The sequence below is a fragment of the Netta rufina genome (assembly GCF_964035555.1).
Source record: "Netta rufina genome assembly, chromosome: 7".
Taxonomy (NCBI): domain Eukaryota; kingdom Metazoa; phylum Chordata; class Aves; order Anseriformes; family Anatidae; genus Netta; species Netta rufina.
Genome location: NC_140130.1, coordinates 13,501,255 through 13,524,210, shown reverse-complemented (window position 1 = coordinate 13,524,210; position 22,956 = coordinate 13,501,255). Strand labels below are relative to the sequence as shown.

Genomic DNA, 22,956 nt, shown 5'->3' with positions numbered 1-22,956 from the left:
ACTGATAAGAAATACTTCATCTTCCCACTATAAAACCCCAGATTATTGTTACTAAACACCTCCTAAAACAAAGTCCACATTTTTACCTTTGGTAATTCCTCTTTCAGGGACTGCAATACATAATACATTGAACTCTTGCTATTTTCACGAGGGGTCACACATACAACTGCTTCTCCATGGACAGCAACATCCCCAGGCTTCACTCTGAGTTTAGATATGCAAATTGAGTAGCGCACAGTCTCTGCATTCACCTGCAGGCAAGAGTTAGTCAGCAAACATCTAAATATCTCTCAATATGTCAATGTGCTCAAAGACATGCAGCAGTCAGTATTTCTGCTCTTTCAACAGAAAATCAAAAGTGGAATGTAGAAAAAAAAACAACATAAAACCAATTACTCTTACAAGTTACATGACATACCATCCTATACTGAAGGTACATACAGGTTTGTATGTTCCTAACAGACAGACAAATAAAATCATTCTTGTATTGAAAATGACACTAAGAAACTAATTCACATTCTAATTTCCAAATAGAGGAAAATAGAGGAAAAAGTTATCTGATTTACAAGTTTGTTTGTTGTTTTTTTTTTTTAATTAAAAAAAAAAAGACACAACAGATTTAATATTGGCACAGGACATCCTTGGTTTTCTTTCTATTTTCAGTTTCATGGGTCTGATTTTTGTTTCCGTGCAAGGAGTAAAAGACCTGGATCCTTCCCAAAGCACATTCTGATTACGAGCTCAAAAACCTACCTCTAATCTCAGTAGTCTAATGCGCTCTAGAGACAGCTTCACTAGGATGAAACAATCATCTGGAAGAAACACTTCTTCAATATATTCTGATATCTTAAAAAGGACAAAACAGTTAGTATGTGAAAACGGTTAAAATGCCCTATATTGGCTAACATTTACATTTAAGGCATTACCAATACTACAATATTTCCTACCTCTCCTAATAATGTTTTCTCAATTCTTCCTTTAACCAGACGAGCAAAATCAGGATCATCATCTTTGTCCAACTGTGCTGTTATAATAGGTGTGCTACAAACAATAAACATGCAAGAAAACAGATTTAGGATATTGCTATGCTAGATTACAGATAGCAATTTGAATTAAAGCTTTCCTTATGAAGCTTATCACATTATCTAGATTAATATTTAAAAAAAAAGGAAGACCTTCAGCTTCCTCAGTCACTTTGAAGGAAGTTATCATTTATGTACTGCAGGATGGCAAAAATAAACAAACAAAAGAGATTATAATAATACATTAGGGACTATTGTGATGGCCTACAGAATTCCAGTACTGCTTAAGAATACCTCCAGTATACCTAGGTAGTTTTGGCTACCACTAAACAATGGTAAGCTTTGTAATATGAGAGATGCCTAACACAATATTATAATTAATTAACAAGTTTAGTTAATTTAATTTCCAAATAAATAAATAAATAAATACACTACTACCAAAAGAAACAAACAAACAAAAACAAACAAACAAACACATTTCTAATTTCTGTTTTTAAACCATCACTTAGTTGTACTGAAGCTAGATTTTTCTCATTTGGGTCATTTAGCATTCAATGTCATCTAGCATGTTACCAACAACAGGGAAATGCTATACTATAAATCCCAGAAATCAGAATGTTAAAAATTCATCAGGTTTCACTTCGGCAAAGAGGAAAGAAAAAAAAAAAGATTAAGAAATGAAAACCAAACCAAACCCACAATGTTAGTACCTAATTGCCTTTGAAGCATTAATAATTTCTTTGATTCTTGGCACACCCAAAGTAATGTTCATTGAAGCAACCCCTGCAAAATGGAAAGTCTTCAGTGTCATCTGTGTGCCAGGCTCACCAATACTCTGTGCACAAAGGGCTCCTACTGCAGAACCAGGCTCCATCTGTGCCCTGAGAAAGAAATGGTTTCATAAAAAATACAGGAAGATTCAGAACTCAGTAAGGCTTGCAATCCTACACAAGTAAAGACAGCAACTCTTCTGGCAGATATAAGAGAAGCGTATTACTTTTTAGAGAGGTTAAAAGGTCACCAATACTCAAAGACACTGGTCTCATTCAAGGCAAGAGCATGCCTTGTTATATACACATTCCACAGCCCCACAATAACATCCCTAACAGAAAAGATAAAATGCTTGGCTCCTTCTCCTCAAAACCATCAAGAAGTAAACTGTGGGTTTGCCATTCATGGAACTCACATACATTAGTATTTCCAAAATTCCCCTTTATATTTTGAAGCAGAACAGACCATTACTTATTTATTTAATTATTTATTTATTCTTTAATAAATTTTTATGCAGGCTGCTTCTAATCAGAGCAAAATCCAAATATTACTGCTTTCTGGTTTCCAGCGAATTCTTAAGCCATATTACTTACTTCCCGTTCAAGTTATGCATGTAATGGGCTCATTCCCACATTTGCCTCTTTCTAAAATTTCTGTTCTAATAACTGGTTGTCATTACAGGATAGAAAATGAAGATGGCTACACCATATCATGCGATCTCCAACTGGTTTACAATTCTTCCCTACAATTTTCTTCAGATCCTGAAGTTAGCGTTCTTAAGGCTCACAAAGAGTCTGATGTGATTAGCTTTTCTAGAGCAAACACAACCTCTGAACTTAAAGCTCAATACCACAAAGATTGTTATTGATTTGAAACTGACCTATTTAGGTCAGTTTCTGTTTAAATAAATAAATATAAAATAAATAAAAAAATACATAAATGAAATACATAAATATATTTTTAAAATATATAAATAAAATAAATAAATAAAACTGCTCATGGTCTCTTTGGAGGTTTGCAAAAATCTCCTGCAAGAGGAGGAGGAAGGGAACATGTCCAACAGCAGGTATAAAAATGTTGCTATTTAAACAATATCCTCTCTCCTTCCGAATCACATTGCTTTTGGCTTTTACCAGAAACTGCTGTCAAAATGCAATTTGTGGATATAACTGGTAAGGAAATACAGAAGAAGATTGTGCTTGCAGATATGACTAGTACTATTTCAGAAGACAGGTGCCCAAATGCAAGCAGATAGATTTCTACACTCAAGTCTCCTGATACGAAGATTAAAGAAATGTAAAATATTTTATCTGCTATGTTACAGGAAACCAAAAAAAGTTAGTCATGAGGATCTTTAACAAAAGAATCTCATTAAGATTCAAGACAGAAAGATGAAAACTTCAGGTGTGTCAAACCTCAAGAACTGTCATACAAGGCTCACCACTGCCTTAACAGATCCACCTGTAGATGTTAATGCTTGACATTTTGGCATTTAACCTTAGTCTTGCAAATTTCATGTCACTGGGGAAAACTGTTTCTTGTTCTTTATTTGTTTTGTAGTAACACTAAAACCAACATTTTCAGAGTAACAATAGCGAAGACTCAGTTTTGAGTTACTCCTAGATTGCAAACAAAGCAACAGATACTAAGCTGGCAAAATAAACAAGCAGAGAGAAAACAAGCCCCAAACTTACCTCATGTATTTGTCCCTACATGTCTCTAGAAACTTCTCCAGTTGTGTTGGTGTAATCCTATCCAACTGATACAAAACTCGTGGCTGAAAAGGAAATGGAACACTTGGAGAAGGAATAGCTTATGAAGACGTAAAATAACTACATTATTACCCCATTGAAAGTATTTACCTCTGTTGTGCCATTGTCATTGATGCCATACTTGTCCCTTGTTTTTTTTATTTTCTCAGAAACACCTTTGATGAATTTTTTAATTTCCTGAAATTACATGAAAACAACAGTAAGCAAAGTTACGTTCTTCATATTGAGATCTTCAGTATGAAGGTATTTGATAAGAGATCCAAATGAAATGTTTAGAATAAAAAATTATCTGTACAATATGAAGAGAGAAACATCAAAACTTAACACACACACCAAATTCACTCTTGTGTAACCACAAATTAGTAGCAGCACATGAGGAATATGGTTGACACTGAATAAAAGCATCCTTCCTGAGCACACACTGAAAACAAAAGACTTGACAATCCTTCCTTTCTACTCACCACTCACCAAAACTTCAAAGTTCTCCCATCAAAAAAAGTCATATTAAGTAAACCCTCAAAATCATTATTTTCTGAAAATACTGACACAAAAACCATTCTCTCTCATTTCTTAGTATTCAAAATAAGTCAATGTGAAAAGACTGAAGCAATAAAATAAAGAGTGAAGAATACCTGCTGAATAGGTTTCAGAGATTTAAGATGTACTTTAACAGGGAATATGGAACAAAAAATAAATAAAATATAAATAAACACTCAAAACCGATATAAATATATCAGTCTACCTAGTATAATTCAAATATCAACTTCTGTGCGGTGTCAAGAGTTGGACTTGATGATCCTTAAGGGTCCCTTCCAACTCAGGATATTCTATGATTCTATGATTCTCCATGCTGTGGAGAGGTCTTGCAAAAAAGTGCATTCAACATGTAACATTAATACATGAGCCAGTCACTTTCTTATTATGATTACGCCAAAGTATGTCTTCACTGGAATAGAAAATGAAACAAGACGGTTGGAAATATATCCAAAGTTTCTATGAAACATCATTCGGGCTTTGGGTATAGATATGTACACTAGAAGTCATGAAATATGATTAAGCTTGCTCACGCAAGTGGACTCTGTGCAAGTTGTTACCATAAGAGGCTTACCAAAACCAAAACGTGAACAAAAAGCAAGAGGGAATCATTTCCATCTACTTCAATAATGATTTAAGGAAGCCTCTGTGGAGGACCAACAAGTTAGATTTTGAGAGTCCATTTATACCCTGACAGCCCAGCCTGCTAAACAGACCAAGTATCCCCTGTTCTTCACTCAGTACTGAACTCTTTCCAACTACTGCAATAGCTGAGCACTGAAAATTACTTGCAAAATTGAGTAAATATTTGAGCATTTTGCCCTTTTTTATGACTCCATTCATAGACAATTATCTAAACACAATATATCATAACAGAATCCTCAGATTTTCAAAATCTAACACTCTTAATGGTATTCCAAGTATTTGCAGACAGTTCATTATGTTCTGTGAATACTAGCACAAAGTTCAAATGAAAGAATTCACAATAGAAATGTGCTGCTGGAATGGATGCTTCAAGTTTTTGCCCAGTTGGATGACACAAGTTGCATTCATACATTTCTGCCCCTTTTGCCCTGTAGTAAGTCACTGTAATTCACAAATGAAATATTGTGTGACTCGGAAGGTTTTTTTTGACACTGAAATCTTAAGATAATGTTTTTTTTTTTTCCTAAAATAAGTTCTAAGCAATAATGTGGTATTGGCAAGATTAATATTTTTAATTTGGTTGGATTACAAAAAAAGAAAAAAAAAAAAAGAATACTATAGGACTGGTGAATACTGGAGAAGATCACTCAGAACACTTTATCTAGAGAGAAAACACAGCAGAGAGATCCTTTAAAAGTCACTCCACTTGGAAAGATGCTTCTTTTGTGGAGGGGTAGAAAGGGGAAAGGGAAGACAGAAAGCATGACACTAACTTCTCCCTCCAGAACAACATAGACTAAGCTCTTTTGTGTTTTCATCTACTCATACAAAACCAGGGGAATAATAATAGTAACAACCACAGGAACCCAAAAGCCTTGTTATACTGATGGAAAAATTCGTCATGTGGCCATATGGGCTAAGTCTGCAATAGGAAAGACAAAACACCAAATTAGCATTGCACAGACTGTAAATACCATTGTGGCCTATTTTATCATCAACTGTTTCTCTTTGACAGTCCCCCAGTACTAAAATATATTTGTTTGTTTGTTTTTAAACTTCTAACAAATTAAATCATTCTGTTACATATCTTCCTGCAGAGTAAATGTATGGTACTCTAATGATACATTATTTCCTTGTACTAGAACAAAGAAAGAACAGTGAGAAATGTATGATACATCTCTGAAGAGGAATGTTTTTCATTGTCAAAACGTTTTACTCAAGCAAAAGAGAAAATTAACTATTTCTCTCAACTTTCATTTATATTTTGGCACTTTATGTAAACTATGGCTTAATTGACGTTAAAAATAAAACGTAGAGACAGGCTAAGCAAAGAGTCAGCCGTCTGAGTTATCATCTTCAGTGCAATGCTCCATCAGCACAGCTATGCAGCTCCCACAGCATGCTTAAGAAGTCATTTTTCCCACAGTCCAAACCTACAAAGTTTTTTTGTCAGGACAATTTTACCAAAAAGGCACCAAACCGACTCAGTGATCTACACAGCCAACACTCAGTGAAAATAGCAGTTTGCATGCATCCAGGGTATAAAGCCTCCTCACTCAGGTACTTGTACCATTTTTACATATCTGAAGCACTGCCAATTCCAACGCTGAGAAGCCCACTGAATTACTACTGAATTACCAAGTGGTACAGAACATCCCACATGATTAAGCAGGAATCCTTTCAAGCCCAGTCAGACCCACCAGGCAAGTTCTCCATGTGCCACTCACTGTCTAAGCCTTTTTTAGATTTGCATCACACTTCCTAGTGCTTGTCTCCTACCATCTCAAAAAAAAAAAAAAAAAAAAAAAAGATTTATGATTATTTATTTCTAGATTCTGTAGGTTTCTAATTTTTTTTTTTGTAATTTCCATATGAAGAAAAATATAAATTTCCCTTTAGCTGTATCTTTACATATTCAAGTATGCTTGCATTACAGCATTAAGCCCTGATGAGCTGTTCCAGCCAACAATATACTTTTTCATCAGTTTATTTCCCTCCAGTGCAGACACAGCACAGGCTGAAAGAATGCTAATCTGCTTGAAACAGGCTATTTGGACATCCTGTTTTCTAGACTGAAGTGGATAAAGCCATTATAATAACCTCCTTGTAAAATAACAGCAGTAAAAATGTCTCTGTTCTGGAAGGGAAAGGTAGAGGAAGGGAGAGGAAAAGATCAAAAACCTCATGTTAATATCCATGCAAATTCAAAGAATGCGTTTTAGAATGGAATGTTGTGTACCAAAGGAAAGGTTCCTCAAATTCTCAAATTCTTTAAAATCTTCCAATTTGACTCTGGGAATTAATTGATTCACGGTTGTCATCACTAAAAAAGGACTCGGTCAAATTATTGGGATGAACACCTACCTTAGAATTTAACAAGCAGTAATGTATATATGCTAATCAGTTACTTTAGCACTATACACACATCTTTAGCTAAAAGCACTAACATTAATGCTCACACAGTGCACACACATGCTACAATTACCTCATTATATTTTTCATAACCTGTTTCAGTTAATGTCTTCAAGGACGAACAGAAAAAAAAGAAAAGGAAAGAAGAAAATGTAACCGTATCTGAAACTTAAAAATCAGAAGTGAAGCTCATAACCATTACTGTGATGTAAATAAATTACCATTTTTCAGAAGGACAGATATAATTTTTACTGATATGATAAAAAAAAGAATCACACCTTAAAAAGAACAGCGTTATCTCTGAAGCTGGATTCCATTGTGTATATATATATATATATTTTTATATATATATATATACACATGGTATATATACCATATATAATTTTATTTTTTCTTTACAGGTGCATAAGATATAGAGAGTATTTCAAATACAGATATAATCGATTTTTCTACTCTACTCCAGCAGTGGAGTTACAAATCCAGTTTCTTACTGGTTTTGTCACCTCACAGTTCTGAAGCGCTCTGATCTACTCAAAAGAACCCCTCCAAAAGCAGGTTACTAAATTCATATTGTAGTCATTGCCAGATATCAGAAAGTTCGTCAAGCAAATACACATATACACATATACACACCCAGGTTAACTCTACAGGTTTTAATCAATTTCTCCTAAAATATGAAAGTATCTATACTTGAGACTAAGTACTTAAACACTCAATACTCTTTTGAAAGAACAGTTTTTCACAACTCAAAGTGAAAAGTCATGTGAATGTTCTCTCATCATTGGAAGACATGCAGGTATCTCCCAGAAGATAAAGCGCTTTCAAGCAAAACACTTCACATGGCTGAAGACTTTTGCTGGGTTAGTATCAAAGGAAAGCAACATACATAGGTATAAGTATAGAATTTATATTAAAGGAGAACATATATTAAAGGAGAACAAGCAAATGCCTTAAAGAAGTTATTCAGAAGGTTGATAATATCAAAACCAATGTATAAAGAGGATCATGAAACTTGATGCTCATAGTCTGCTATATATAGTAATTGAAAATTATTTAATTTCTGACATCCCAGATGAAGCATGTTAATTACTGTACCATTTCGTGCTATAAACAGAAATTCCAACAAGGCATCTCAGATCAGATCAATGCTCACTCCTACACAAAAAAAAATCACTAGATTCTTCTCTAATTTCTTGTTTCTGTGGTCACTGCGAACATCACCTATAGCAAGAACAACTTGTCCTACCTCCCCACCCCCAAAACACAGAGAAATATATTAACAAGCAAACTTCTATTCTTGCTATTAATGCATAAAATTCAGCCATTTCTCCTGCAGATTGATAAAACCATTCTATATAACTTCCTTGATTTATAAGGTATAGTTAATAAATGTGATAGCAAAGTGACATAATGGCTTCACCTGCAGAAAACTGTCTCGGCAGCAAAGAAATTCATTCTTCTTCATGATAGATTCAGATGTTAACACCAATTCATTTTTACTGAGGGCTGGTTCACTTCGGCATGGATATACAGCCTTAAGAGGGAAAAAAAATACTTCACAACTTCACATAAAGTATACAAAACTTTATTGTAAAGACTGAACAGAGATAAACAGAAACATATAACTGATTAACAGTTTAATTTAAAAAAATACACAAGAATTCTACCTTTGACTATTGTGAAGGGCCATATACGTGTCTTCCTAATGAAACTTGAAGGGATATGCATGCACATTCCTAATTGTTTCAAATCATCCCACTCAGATTACGGAAAAAAAACAAAACACACACTATCCTGTTTTCACACATCACAACATTTACAAAGTTATTCATCAGTGTGCTAGGTCAATGACTTAAGAAGCAGTCCAACATAAAAAACATGCATGTCTTGATTTATTAATGAATTACTCTGTAATTTTAATCTTACTTAGTACACAACTGAAACAATAATAACTTGGCTACTGTTTAGTATTAAACCCTAGAAATATACCTTAGCACTAAAGAAAACTCTCCTTTTCACCGCTCGTTGAGTTTAGTTCCAGCTGCTCTGTTCTGATGTAAAAATACATTTATAACTCTTTGCATACACATGCTGGAAGGCTGTGATCAGGACCACCATAAAGGTGATTTAAAAAAATATATTTAATTGAAACAAGTCTCTGCATAATCTCTGCATAATTTTTTACTTACTCCTTTAAGCTTTGCAGTCTTTTCACACTTCCAACAAAAAGTTCAGTAATACTTACTCTGATATTGTCTAGAACCCGCTTGAATTCAAGTGGTTCATCTTTCCCTTCCATAGCTGCAGGATCCAAGCCATCTCCTCCATAAATAAACTGAATAATGTCACCAGTAGAACTTCTGACTGTCAAATCATACTGCGAACAAAGATCTTCAAGAGATTTTACCAGCCGCCTCTAAGGGAAAAAGAGGTACAAGGGAGGTAAATGGGATCTCTTTAAAAACATCTATTAGTTGGGATTCTGTACATACACCTACAGCTTCACTGTACATTCCCTAAGTATTAAAAGCAGAAATAATAAAATTTGTTTTAAATTTTGTTCTCACATTGTTTCCTATACTACAGAAATTCTATATGCTAAACTCCCATAACCTATTTTAGTCCAAAGAGTTTTTACAGTCGTTTATGACAAAGAAACTTAATTTTCCATGTCTCGTATTCTTCCAATCGGGCTTGTTTCTCAAGCAAGACCAATTTTTTTGTATGGCAGCAAAACAATTATTTTCACTGACAGAAAACAGAGAGCTCATCCTTTAAAGCCAGTAGTTGCCATTTGTCCACCAGTATTAACTATCTACTGTCTCTTATGTTGATTCACTGTAGTGGGAAATCCCTTTGCTACCATTTTCTCTCCTCCATCTCCCAATAAAGAAGGCATGCTATGAATCATCAGTGTTTAAGAACCTTTTTACTTGAAAGATGGATTTCATCATTCTATCAATGTAAATTAGCTCACTAAGGAATATAAACCAGTATTTTTTTTTCACTGAGGAATAATAAGTTGAGATAAAATAGAAGCTAAGAGATGTTTTGTTCCAAAATCAAAGTGCTATTTATATAGGGTAAAAGTTGACAACAAAAAATATTTGCAGGTTGCACACTATATTTACGTACATATGTATGTACAAAAATTGTTCTTGAAGTTTGGGAGACAAGTGGTCTCACCAGCTTATCACCCCAACATGAACTCATTTCATTAACTTCGTGAAGTTGCTTGTGTACTTCTGAATGCAATCTCAGCCCCACATTATCTTGTTTTTTCTAATGACTACTACCTTGGAGAAATGGCTATACCTAAAATTCTAAACTATTTCCATTAAAGTTTCCAGACTGTTCATAGGAGCAAGGAGCTTTGGCAGAGGGTCATTTGTTTTTACAGGAGATACAGCCAAAGACACTAGCAACCTACAGAACTTTAAGTTGAAGTCCCTACTGCCCCAGGGACCTGCTACTTGAAGATGACAGATACTGAAAGCGAGCTTTAGCCATATAATACTGTATCTGAAAAATTACTCAAATCTATGTTATGATACTGATACCTGGACACACCTTACCACATAGCACTCAGATGCATTTTAAGCACACACAGTACCTAAGAAAGCAGTCCTCAACAATTACCTAGAATAAGGGCTTTTATCACCCACATCCAACTCGAAACAGCTTAATACAAGCATATTACTGTGCCATTGCTTGAGGTCTGTTTCACAAGCCTCATGTGTGTACTGGAGAACAGAGCAAAGTCTATTCTGCAGTACAAATTCTGTTAAATCAAAAATAAACAACAAAAAGGAAGATGTATTTACAACCCCATAACAAGCACAAAAGAAATAGTCTCCTTTGGCATGTTGGATAAAATCCCCACCCCACTGACAGTTACCTGCATGTATCCAGTTTCAGCTGTTTTTACAGCTGTATCAACCAGACCTTCTCGACCAGCCATTGTGTGAAAAAAAAATTCAGTGGGAGTCAACCCAGAATAGAAGCTGTTAGCAACAAAGCCTTTTGCTGCTGGAAGCTACGTGAAAGAGCAGAAAAAAAGTTAAAATGCAAAGTCTATTCTTTAGGTATGTAACAGAAAAACATATATTAAATGTGGTCTAAATTCCTACAAATAGTCAGCTGATACATAAACATGGAGCAATTGACTCCGTTACATTTAGCTCTTAAACTCAATGCATTTTAGGTCTGACTCAGGCTTCAAAACCCTCATCTACGTTTGCAAAACTAATACACTAGATTTTACACTGCCAACAAACCTTCCCATGCCGCTAGCCTTTATTTGCAAACACCACACCAACTTCTAACAATTCAGCTTCCCTTATTGCTAAAAGAATTGAAAGGATGATATGAACATTCATGACGAAAATTAAGGAATCCAGAAAAAATATAGAGGTATGTACATTGCTAACTCTTTTGAATGGTTTCCTATCACAACTCAGAGAAGTTCTTGACGATGAATTTGATGCAGGTATCCCACTGAGCCAAACAATACCATGCTGTCTCCATGATCACATGGAACAATGTATAGACTACAGAAAGTTTAATCATTTGCCACTATTTAATAGACAGTAGTTTCTAATTCAGTAAAAAAAAGATGGAGTTAAATTTAACATTCCTCCCCATATAATACATGGAGGTTTTCTTCTTTTTTTTTTTCAGGAAATAAAAGATTTTATGTTACAGAATTCAGAAAATCACATTTGGACATTTAGTGACACATGCAATGTCATGGCTATCATCCCACACAAGCTAAACAACACACCAAGTCTGACAACTGGTATAAAGAACTTTCTCTACTGATCGTTAAATTCAGACAAGCAGTTAAAACAAAACAATGAAATCTCATGGATCTGGATTAACAAGTGCATGAAACTCCCCATTGTTCCATGTATAAAGGAGCCCATGATACATATTCTAGTTGAAAGAAAAAAACAATCCAGACTCCATACTCAAGCTAACAAAGTGTCCCATAGCAATTCACAACATTACTGTTAATTCCCAAATTACATTCAGAACTCTTTATGTTTAACCCTTTATGTGTGTTGCACACATATGTTTAACCACATGTTTTTGTTTTCCTGCACCATGCCATGACACCACATCCTATCATGCATCCTTCTCAAAACAGTTTAACTTGTCTCACTTCTCTTTCCAGTGGACCGTAAGCATATGCAATTACCTTAGAATGCTTCTCAAAATGAGGCAAGGACCTGTTCTCAAATCCATCAGGAACTCGGGACCCACTGATAGCCTGTTGACCTACACATGCAATCATCTGGGATATGTTAATGAAGGAGCCTGAAGGGGAAGAAAAAAAATTGAGTGATGAGGAACATCAGCATTCCTCTGACGACTCAATTGCCTTCAGTTCTATGAAAATCTGTTAGTTTAGTAATTCTTCAAAAATACATTTAAAATTGCATCAGTTAAAAAAAAAAAAAAAAGATTTTCTATTTTTTGTTCTGTTCATATCAGTATTTATGCAGTAACTAAATTAGTTATCTATGTAGCTAAAACCACTTTTTAGTTTTTAAGTCACGGACATTCATGCCACCACTATTTTACGATGGGCCTTCTATTATCCTAATTTTTATTATGGGTTGTGGTTTATAAATCCCATGATCTTAACCTCTGTGTTTTGCTTCACAATTTTTACAACAAGCATATTTAAAACATTTTTTTTTTTAAATCAAGGGTTCAGTGTCTACCAAGATTCCTACAACAAATTAAGCCTTAGAGAATTAAGTCACTAGTTAAGAAGACTTATTTGCTGAATGTTTTTTGCAAAAGATGACTCCCACATTCCCAAATTATACATTTGATATAGCCTTCTTTTTAGATTTCAATATCTCTGTAAGACTTTGAAGAATGTCTTCAAAATGCAGTAGTCTCATGCCACCCTGAGGCTTTCCACAATTTCTAGACAGAGACAGAGTTAAGCAGTTCCTTCAAAATCTTACAAAGAACAAAGGAAAGCTCAGATCAGAATTTGAGTATAAAACAAATATGTACTATATAGGATATTCTTTAGAAGGGAAGCAGTGAAAATGGCTTAATGATTTCCATTTCTTAAGGAAACATTTCTGGATGATTTTTGTGTATGATACAGGTAATTGAAATGGGAAGTGCCACTGATGTCTCTATGCTGATAAATTAATTCAAGATCAATATTTTAAGAACATTTAAAGTTCTCAGAGGATGCTTTTCAACTTGCACCAATACATTAAAGATGCAATAAAAGGTACTTTAACAGTACAGTAAAAAGAACTGAAAAACTTGCTTTCAGTTAACTAGAGCCAAACTCTATTTGTTGAGGAGTCATTTCGAATTCATATAATGTGAATTTAGTACTTGCACAACTGTCTGTATAAAACAAGCTATAAAGACAGAACAAGTAACTCTGAGAAAAAAGATGGAATGAGCAAACTAATTCCAAAGCTCGGATACCTTTAGAACCACAGAGAGCCATAATAAGGGGACTATTGCTCTTGTCGAGTTCTCTGAGACAGGCACTGCCAGCATGATCTCTGATAACTGAGAGTTCTTTAAGGATCAAAGCCTGAAATCCAAGAAAACATAGACGTGATATTAGTTAAAAATACCATACACAAACAATATGCTATCACTTGCCCACAATACTGTCAGTGGTCAATAGGAACTTCAAAGCAGAATTAAGAGAAGGTTAGATGTTTCTTTGGGTAAAATAAATTGTAACTTAACTCATGTAATTTTCTATTTTGCTGTACAATAATTCTTTGCTGGGCTAAGACATGGGTACCTGGGGACATTACAACCTCTTTTGCTAGCAGCACCAGCTTAAGCTAATTAAACCAAACGTTGAACTGAGCTTTTCACTGTTCAGTGTGAAAGATTGCCACAAAAAAAAAGTAATTTTGGACTTAACTTATACATTGACAGTATCTTCAATTTTTAAGAAAACAGTTATATCAAAAACCATATGCATCTCAGAAGAATAGTGAAAAACATGGCAAAACTTTGTTCAGGCAGAGTACAACTTCAGACTAGACACCTGTGGCAGTTAAAGCACAGCATAGGATTTTCTACCCCTCCCTTTCCCTTTTATACTTCCTTTCTACTTTTTAAAAGATAAAAAACAGACATTGATAGCCAACAGAATAAACATCTAAAACCACTAAAGGCAATGAAGAGGGTATTTTTCAGTTGACTTCATTAAGAGCCTGTCCATATGTTTTTGGGCAACATTCATTGCTCTTTATCAAAGTTTTCAAAGAAAACCAACCAACCACCAAAAAAAAAAAAAAAAAGTAACCAAAGTACACTCAACCTTTGCCCTCATTAGTAAAAAGAAAAAAAAAACACAAAAAACAGATTTGTAACTAAGAGTATTTTTTTTATTGAACTAGATTCATTGCTGTTAGTGTTCTTAACTAACTTACTACACATGGGTACATGGAATTAACTCTGTTTCAATTACCTGTGTAATTTTATTCTATGTCACTTCCGTACTTCCAGTGGGGTGGGAGGATCCCAGCTGTTAACTATTTAGCTAGCATTTAACATAGAGATGCTTGTATGCGTCTAAGAGAAGATACAGACAACTAAAGTTGTGTATATAAGGGCCCTACTTGCTCGTATTTTGAAGTTTCAGTAGACACCTTTGAGCTTTACAAACTATGTGCATATATTCATGAACTTTCTATTGTATATATATATATACACAGTGAGTCCATTTAAAATGTTTACCTCTAGTGTCTCTTCTGCAGTACAACCAGGCTGCTGCTGTAGTTTTCCAGTATTCAGAGCTTCAATATACTCATCACATTTCTTATAGCCAGCATTCAGGAGTTCATACTTAGCTTTTAGCAGGCCCTGACCTGGTGTGACATCACCAATTCCAATTGAAAAGCCACGATTAGCTGTCATAAAACAAAAGGATTATAGGATCAACTCAATCTGACAGAAATAAAGTAGAAATGAAAATCAAGAAATGTTAAAATTTGTAAATATCAGCTGTTTCACCATTTGTCAGTTTCAGCTGCTTGGCTTGTAGTGTTTTTGTTTGTTTGTTTCCTTGATTTTTAAATGGGATACATTGTATTTGAAGCAAAATTCATGCTTTATTGTTGTTTTTTTTGTTTGTTTGTTTTTGTTTTTTTGTTTGTTTTTTTGTTTTGTTTTGTTTTGTTTTTTTTTGTTTTGTTTTGTTTTTTGTTTTTTTATCTGCTTTAGGATACTATTTCACAAGGAAACTTACTTCAGTGTTACTTACACAGATAGACAGGAGCAAGCCTGGCTAGTCGTGACATGGCATCTGCAGCTTCTACCTGTCCCCAGTCTCTCAGCAAGATGTAAAAGATATTGTTCTTGGATCCAGAACCTAAGGTTCCTTTGTCCATGCTGCCACTCATTAACTCACTGTTTTGAATTGTGACATCTACAAGTAGAAAAGGAAAAACAACTCATATTTTTTCTAAAACGTTACCTAAACTCTTGTGATCAGTTATGGAGCAGGTTTGTAAATAAATGCATTGCTGACCAAAAAAGAAGGACAAAAAAAAAAAGTTAGCTATTTACCATTTCTGTAGAAATGTTTAAGGGGACTATCTACTAACTAATTTTACCCAGAAAAGCAAACATTTATGTATTACTTTTCCTCCTTAGAAGTGCAACTGTATCTATTTTAAGACTTCTGAGAAACTTCTGAATAATCTTTTTCATTAAAGACAAAATAAATAATAAAATGCTAAACTTAGCTTCCTTAATCAAAATCAAGGTTTTAATCTTATCTGTCCAGAAATAAAGTCCTCTGTTGTGCATAGCAAACGACAGTTCTTGATTGATTTATTTTTTATCACACCAACAAAACTTCAGAAACCAAGCTACAGTTCTCTTTGTTCAAAGATTCTGATAATCATTTCACCTCTGGAAGCACAGTTTAAATTTAAAAGACATAGTGAAAGCAGATGTCTCATAGTGGAAGCATGTTATAAAGACATCCATCCTGACTTTAGCCCTGTGGCCTGTACATAATGCCTCTTTTCGACAACCTCCTGTTGCTTCATCACCAATCTTCCATTTCAGGCACTGAATCTTCCTTGTGACTTTCAGCCTTTATGCAGTTAGAAAAGTATCTTCTGCACATAAAATTTAGACATATTTGGTATGCAAACCATACAATATATGTTAATTCTTAACTTCATCATGCATCTTTCAAAGAACTTATATGTGAAGATAGATCCAATTTAAATCATTTTCTGCAGAACACTCTAAATGTATGTGTATAATACTCTACGCTCAGTATTTTCAATACCAATTTAAATACTCATCTTGAACTGCAAGTCCATGGTCTTTACCACTTACTACAAAATGGTAATAGGATTTCTTGAAACTTCAGAGAATTTGCACAATTTTCTGAATAGAATTAGTGTTAGCTAATTAGCTTTAGGAACCGATTTTTTTCAGAGAACTAAACAGAGCCATACAAAGGTTTTCTGCAGCACGTGTTACTTTTAAACACAGAAAACCGGAATTCAACCTATATCTTCTAGAACAAAAAGGATGCAGAGGAAAGACAAAGGTGTATGTTCACACAAGAGAATAAGATGGATTGTTTTGTTGCCTTTCACCCTACATTCTCTCAGGCTGAAAAAAATAGTATCTTCATGTTTATAGCCAACTTGACAACCACAGAGTGATCCTGTCTAACAAAGAAATCTGTCAGAATCTGGTGTGGAGTGTATTCAAGTCCTCAATGGGAATTCTTTCTCACATCACCATTGCATGCCTGAGTTACTATAAACCGATGCTTCCTCCCTACGCACCTATGTACCTAAGCTCAAATTTATGATCAGCAAGGAGACGAGCTAATCGCACCTGCTCAAGTTCTCTTTCAACTGTTACTATATAATGTTAAATGATTAATTGGAGAAGCCTTGCTCTTCTCCTACAGCCTCTTCAACCCTGATGCTGTGCATGCCATTTGCCACTCCGACTTCCCCAAATGGCAGATGGTCTGACCTCCAAAAGATTCTTATCTTCCTGTCCTTTATTTCCTAACTCCTTTCACTGTTTGATTTATAATCATTGCATCACTACCCTACTTGAGATATTTAATTTTTTTCCCATTTGCCATCCACATAATCACTTCCTAAGCTTCTTGGCTTTTCTTATCTTTCTTACCTTTAAATACTTCAGCATCATAATAAGCCTACCATCTCATAACAGAAATTTTACTACAAAAAAAAAAACACTTAAGTCTTTTCTTTGATGTTCAGCATGACTTCAACCTTTGAGAAAAAAAATAATGCATTTTTTTCCATTTCAAGAATACTAATGCAAGGCAGTGTTTTAATTCCTCCAGTAAGCTCAACAATGAACTCAACAAAACAGTGTCTACAGTTTTGCTGAAGGCTTTTAAAACAGAGCTTTAAAAGTGTCACTCACAAGAATCATTGTAACACAGGTCTTCCCCTTTGCCACAATACTGTTTGCCCTTGGTCCGCAGATTCGCTTTTACAGGACAGTCATCACTGGGTTTGAGAATGAGGCTGAAAACCTGCTTTCCTGTCCAGAGTGTTACAGGCTTAGGAAAACAAAAGGACAAGAAATACGGTTACAGAGTTTATGATACAACAGCAGTAAAACCAGCAAGCAGGAATTTAATTGTAAATTTTTGTTTTTAATATGTAATCTTTCTATACTGAACTATACTTGTGGCAGTCCATAATAGCATTATTATGAATACGGGAGTACTATGCATTTTCGAAAATATGTAAGACCTGATTCACAAATGGCTCTCCTTTACGTAAAGGTATGTGCATGAATTTACTGAAACATACTATTTCTCCCTTTGTCACGTTTCCCTTCCTGATTAGAAAATTAAAAAAAATAATAATACAATGCCACATTTATTTCATTCCCCAAGTATGATGCCACATTTATATTTAGTTCTTTATATAATGCTTCCTATTTAAATTTTTAGGAGGCTCAACATTCATACAATTATGTACTTTACTCACATGTAGTTAAACAGAAGTAACTGTCACATCTAGTGCTAAATTTACTCATTTGGAATGACAGAAGCAGTCAAAGAACCAATACTCCTTGTTATCAAAAAGTTCATATAAATTCGTAAAGTTTACATTAAATATCATTGCTAAATGCTCTGAACTTGCTTTACATTACTATTGTTATTATTATTCATTCAAATTTTAGTTTCTCTTTCTGAATAATTCAGGAAGTTCCCTTAATATTACACATATAACAGTTTTAAAACTATCTATGGACTATAAGAACATATGAATGAATACTTAATGACTATTTAACAAGTTAGAAAATGTACAAAATTCTCTCTAAATGAGTATTTGCCTTATATACAAGATTAATCAAATAGAGGTTCCCTTAAATATATTTGGAGGAAGGCTTAATAGACTCTAATCCATTCTATTAAATGATACTACAGGTCTTTTCCAAGTTTCTGACTGATACACAGATATTCAGCCCTTAACAATACTTTTTGTGTACATGATGTAACAAAAATCACATAGCATTCATTCTCTTTAATCTTCAACACAGTGACAGGTTAACAGTTAAAATATACTATCACTCAGATTTGACACCACCTACAGTTGGGATATTGAAACCTAGAACTGCTGAGCATTTTAACACTACTTCAGCACACCCTAGGAACAACAGTTTCTCAACCTAGCCCCATGCTCGGTTTGTCTGCTGTATGACCATCAACAGGCAGGTGGTCTTGGAGTAGGCAGTAACAGGACAATAGCCAAACTGTTTGAACCACAGTGGAATCCTGTATCTGGACCATACTATGCAAGGTTGACTCTGTTCAGTCTAAGGAACCATCAAACAACTTGAATTCTGATCTTTGCACTTTATGCCTTAGAGTATCAAATATAATACAAAACAAACACCAGAAGACACAATGACTGTCTCTCGGCTGAGAACATCAACATGGGTCAAGAGAACAGATGGTAAGTCTTTGTAATGTTAAAAAATAGTTTGACACACCTTCAAAATTGCTGGAGGTGGAAGACGAACTTTAATTTTTTCATCCTTGCCAACCAGGATAGAAGCAATGATTTGACAGGCTTTGGCTCGATCAAAAAAGGTATCTTTTAGTGTAAGAAGATAGGCACCTAGAATGTAAAAAGCAATTAAATGCAAAAGCTATTATAAATATTAAAATATTTAAAATATTTAAAAGCTATGTTTAATACTATTCATTATTAATAATTTGATTCTGATACTACTAATTTAATTTGATTCTGATACTTACTCTGCAAAATACCATGAAACTTCCAAAAATGCACAAAGACAGTGCACTGCTACAATCTGTTCTCTTTCACACACTATCCCATAGGTAAAAAATAAAGCCTTCATATTCCTTTTTTTACACTTTCTCAATATTCACTGGACTTTTCTCAAATAGATAAATAAACTTTACAGTACTTACTATTGGTTAAAACTCATTTTAGGATAATGAGTTCAAATCCTCTCCCATAATTATAAGGAGTTCACATTACACATTGCACATGAAGACACAAAATATTTACTTTTGAAATCAAAGAAAAGATTGTAGAACATATGCAAAGCTACTAAAAATTGCACCTACAAAGGTTGACAGTATCAGAAGAAATTTGAAGAACATCATTACATTTCAGACTGACAATGGCCTTACTCTCATACTGTCAATTTGACTCCTGAAAGGAGAAACTTTTAAATTAGTAGAGAAAAAATTATAAAGAAGAGGGAAGTGATTCTTAAAGAACTGTTAAATCACACAGCTCTAAATCAAGTTTACGTACACACCTGTAAGGAAATCTTGAATAGCAGCAATGAGGGGTTCTCCATTTCTTGGTGTTACCAAGTTTGCTTTAGTCTGTAAGACATAAGACAAAAATTACACACTTGAAGACACAATTGTTATTCAGCGGTAAACCTATTGTTTAAGACAGTTTTGTTAGCAATGGTAACAAAACCTTCTTCTTCCGATTGTAGCTAAGCCTAGCTACTGAGGATCTTGCATCTATTTGAATTCTTTGGAGACATAACTAAGAACCAAGAGGCAAAGTCACTTTTCAGTCTCTTGCATAATACTGCTAGGCTTTGTCAGGATCAGGAATTAGATCTGACACTGAGGTCAAAGTAGGTAGCCACTTCACTCCTGAATATTTTTAAAATATATCACTTACATGCACTAAATATTAAAACCAGTATGTTTTAACATGGATCACATTCATCAACTAAAATTGTTCTCCTCAGACATCAATCTACAGCAAAGAGATTGGTTAATAAAATCAGGGTATTTAGTATGAGTTCCCAGTCATACTAATGACTGCTCCAGTTACTTATCCCCAGATCCCCACCTGGGCAGTACATGGCTGCCACAGCTTTGCCTGAACTATTTGCAGGCCCACAGAAACCTATGTCATGCACTTCATTTTTCCAGTACAAGCACACTATTGCTGCCTCATTTCCAGTTTAACCATAATCCTGAAACTGCAGGCTGTCAGACCAGAACACGCACCTGTTCAGTAACAGCCACCCTATCTTGGTAGCAGTTGTTAACAGTAGCCAAGTAGAACTATACTGATGACATGTACTTACTTAAAAGTTCTGGATTTTCTAGGAATGCTAAATACGTATCTATTAGACTACCTATAAGGCTAACAGCCCTAGTTATTCTGAATTCCCTTCTGCACGATTTCAGGTAGCTTCACAGCTACATACTATCCATACCCAGGGATCTTAATGATTATTTCAGATTTCACATGCAACATAAGTACTACAAGGCATGGCCTAACTCAACACCAACTTGACCTGCATACCCCCATTAAAACAAGTGCTTCTGCTTTTGCTTCTTCTGTCTGAGGAAGGTGAAGGTTCATCTCATCTCCATCGAAGTCTGCATTGTATGGCGTACAGACACATTCATTAAATCTGAATGTCCTATGAGGTTTTACTCTAGCCTGTAAACAGAAGAAGAGGAAAAAAAAAGTGATGCACATGCAATCAAGCATGCTAACAGATGAAAAAACATGCCCGAATGCTTCCTTGTAGGCTTTATACTTTCTCTTATTAGACATGAATGAAAATTTCTGATCATAGGATTCAACTCAGTCAGAAACCAGACTTGGATTATATTATACAAATGTACCTAAGTTGCATTAAAAGAAATATTTATACAAAGCACAGAACACCATATGCTTTGTAAAGACCACATCAACTCTGCAAAAATTAAATCCTTACACAGGAACAGATACTGTCTGTTCACTCATGGCTATTCACAGAATCATCCAGGCTGCATAGTTACGCAGTTACACATTAATTCCCATGCAAACAGCACCTCATTCATGTTTGTCCCTGCAGTTAGAGAAGAAGCTGTTTATTTCAAACAGCAGCAAAGGTAGGCCACCTAATGCTCACATGATGCATTACCTGTCTGCTAGACTGTGTGCACTTACAATGTGAGCCATGATGCTCAGCTTATGAAGAGAAGGTTGTCGGTTGAACAGGACTATATCACCATCTATAAGATGTCGCTCCACGATATCACCAAACTTCAGCTCCTGGGCCATCTTCTCTCGGTTTCCATATTTCAAAAATCTTATAGTAACACATGACAATGGAGTCAGAAGACATAAAGACAACTGAAAATAAATCCCTTCTTTATAAGGCAAATTCCTCCATTGAACATTGGAGCATTTGTACTACAATGACTAAAAGCCAAAACTGGTGTTGATCGCATCATTAAACATCAGTCTTGTTGTTATTTTAAATAACGAACAGATTTTTAATGTTACTTAAAACTATAGTTATTACTACAGGAACTAAGAAAAAAGCTAATCCATACAAAGTATTCGTTTCAATTGCATCATGGAGAATAGGCCGTTTCAGTCACAGACAATTATGTTGTGTATCATAGTATGGCTTAGGTTGGAAGCAACTCTAAAGCTACTTCCAATTCCCCTTCCGTGGACAGGCACACCTCCCACTACATCAGTTTACCTAGGCCCTCATCCAACCTGGTCATGAACAATTCCAGGAATGGGGCATCAACAGCTGCTCTGTGCAACCTGTTCTAGTGCCTCACCACCCTCATAGCGAAGACTTTCCTCCTCACATCGAATATAACCCCCCCAACACCCTTTTTTTAGTTAAAAACCGTTCCCCTTTGTCATATCACTATCTGCCCATGTAAAACATCACTCTCCACAAGAAGTCAATATCCATAGATTGACTGCAGATTAGTCCTCCCATAAAAAAGGCCAGCACAAAGTGACCAATATTGTCTGCCTCCATTCGTCACCTGTCAATATGACCCAAAATGCACGTCTCATTCCAGTTCCTATATTATCTACAGCATCTTAGCATCTATTCTAAATAAAAGACACTCAGTCATAAAGAAACCTAATTGCAGTTCACTATCCTTATTATGTGCACTTGATATTTAAATCCAACATATAATCTCCTAAGGTTTAGTGTGTGAGTTCTTTTTAGGTGATGATTTTTGTTACTGCCTTTTATGAAAAATGCTAAAAATGAAGATCCATTTTAACCCTTGTAGATATTACAGGTTTCATACAACAGTAAGAATGAGTTGGTGAGGAGAGATGAAAAGTGAATCATTAATGACAGGTACCTTTTCATCTGTGTGTGCCTCTGCTGAATGAAGTTGGCTCCAGGATGAACATCTGGACCATTCCGGACAAGTTTCCTCATAAAATTAATATTTGCTTTGTTAACCTGTTGCATAAAGATTTCAATCAGGAACAAGC

The 22,956-nt window shown here is 34.9% G+C and overlaps 1 protein-coding gene across 2 annotated transcripts in view; it reads right to left on the bottom strand.

Moving 5' to 3' along the window:
- The window catches only part of POLR3A (RNA polymerase III subunit A), a 37,084-nt gene that overhangs the window by 8,315 nt on the left and 5,813 nt on the right, over window positions 1-22,956 (bottom strand). Inside the window, exons 9-28 of one of the 2 annotated variants that reach the window (XM_084290023.1) lie at window positions 22,821-22,924; window positions 21,643-21,784; window positions 21,007-21,147; window positions 19,988-20,057; window positions 19,187-19,314; window positions 17,603-17,741; window positions 15,429-15,593; window positions 14,903-15,075; window positions 13,625-13,736; window positions 12,357-12,475; window positions 11,055-11,192; window positions 9,402-9,572; window positions 8,577-8,690; window positions 7,230-7,265; window positions 3,656-3,742; window positions 3,488-3,570; window positions 1,733-1,903; window positions 948-1,041; window positions 754-846; window positions 87-251 (exon numbers count right to left, since the gene is read on the bottom strand). In XM_084290023.1, coding sequence (XP_084146149.1) covers window positions 87-251; window positions 754-846; window positions 948-1,041; window positions 1,733-1,903; window positions 3,488-3,570; window positions 3,656-3,742; window positions 7,230-7,265; window positions 8,577-8,690; window positions 9,402-9,572; window positions 11,055-11,192; window positions 12,357-12,475; window positions 13,625-13,736; window positions 14,903-15,075; window positions 15,429-15,593; window positions 17,603-17,741; window positions 19,187-19,314; window positions 19,988-20,057; window positions 21,007-21,147; window positions 21,643-21,784; window positions 22,821-22,924 — 2,445 coding nt within the window. The remainder of the gene's footprint in view (window positions 1-86; window positions 252-753; window positions 847-947; window positions 1,042-1,732; window positions 1,904-3,487; window positions 3,571-3,655; window positions 3,743-7,229; window positions 7,266-8,576; window positions 8,691-9,401; window positions 9,573-11,054; window positions 11,193-12,356; window positions 12,476-13,624; window positions 13,737-14,902; window positions 15,076-15,428; window positions 15,594-17,602; window positions 17,742-19,186; window positions 19,315-19,987; window positions 20,058-21,006; window positions 21,148-21,642; window positions 21,785-22,820; window positions 22,925-22,956) is intronic. The other variant, XM_084290024.1, reaches the window with a different exon arrangement.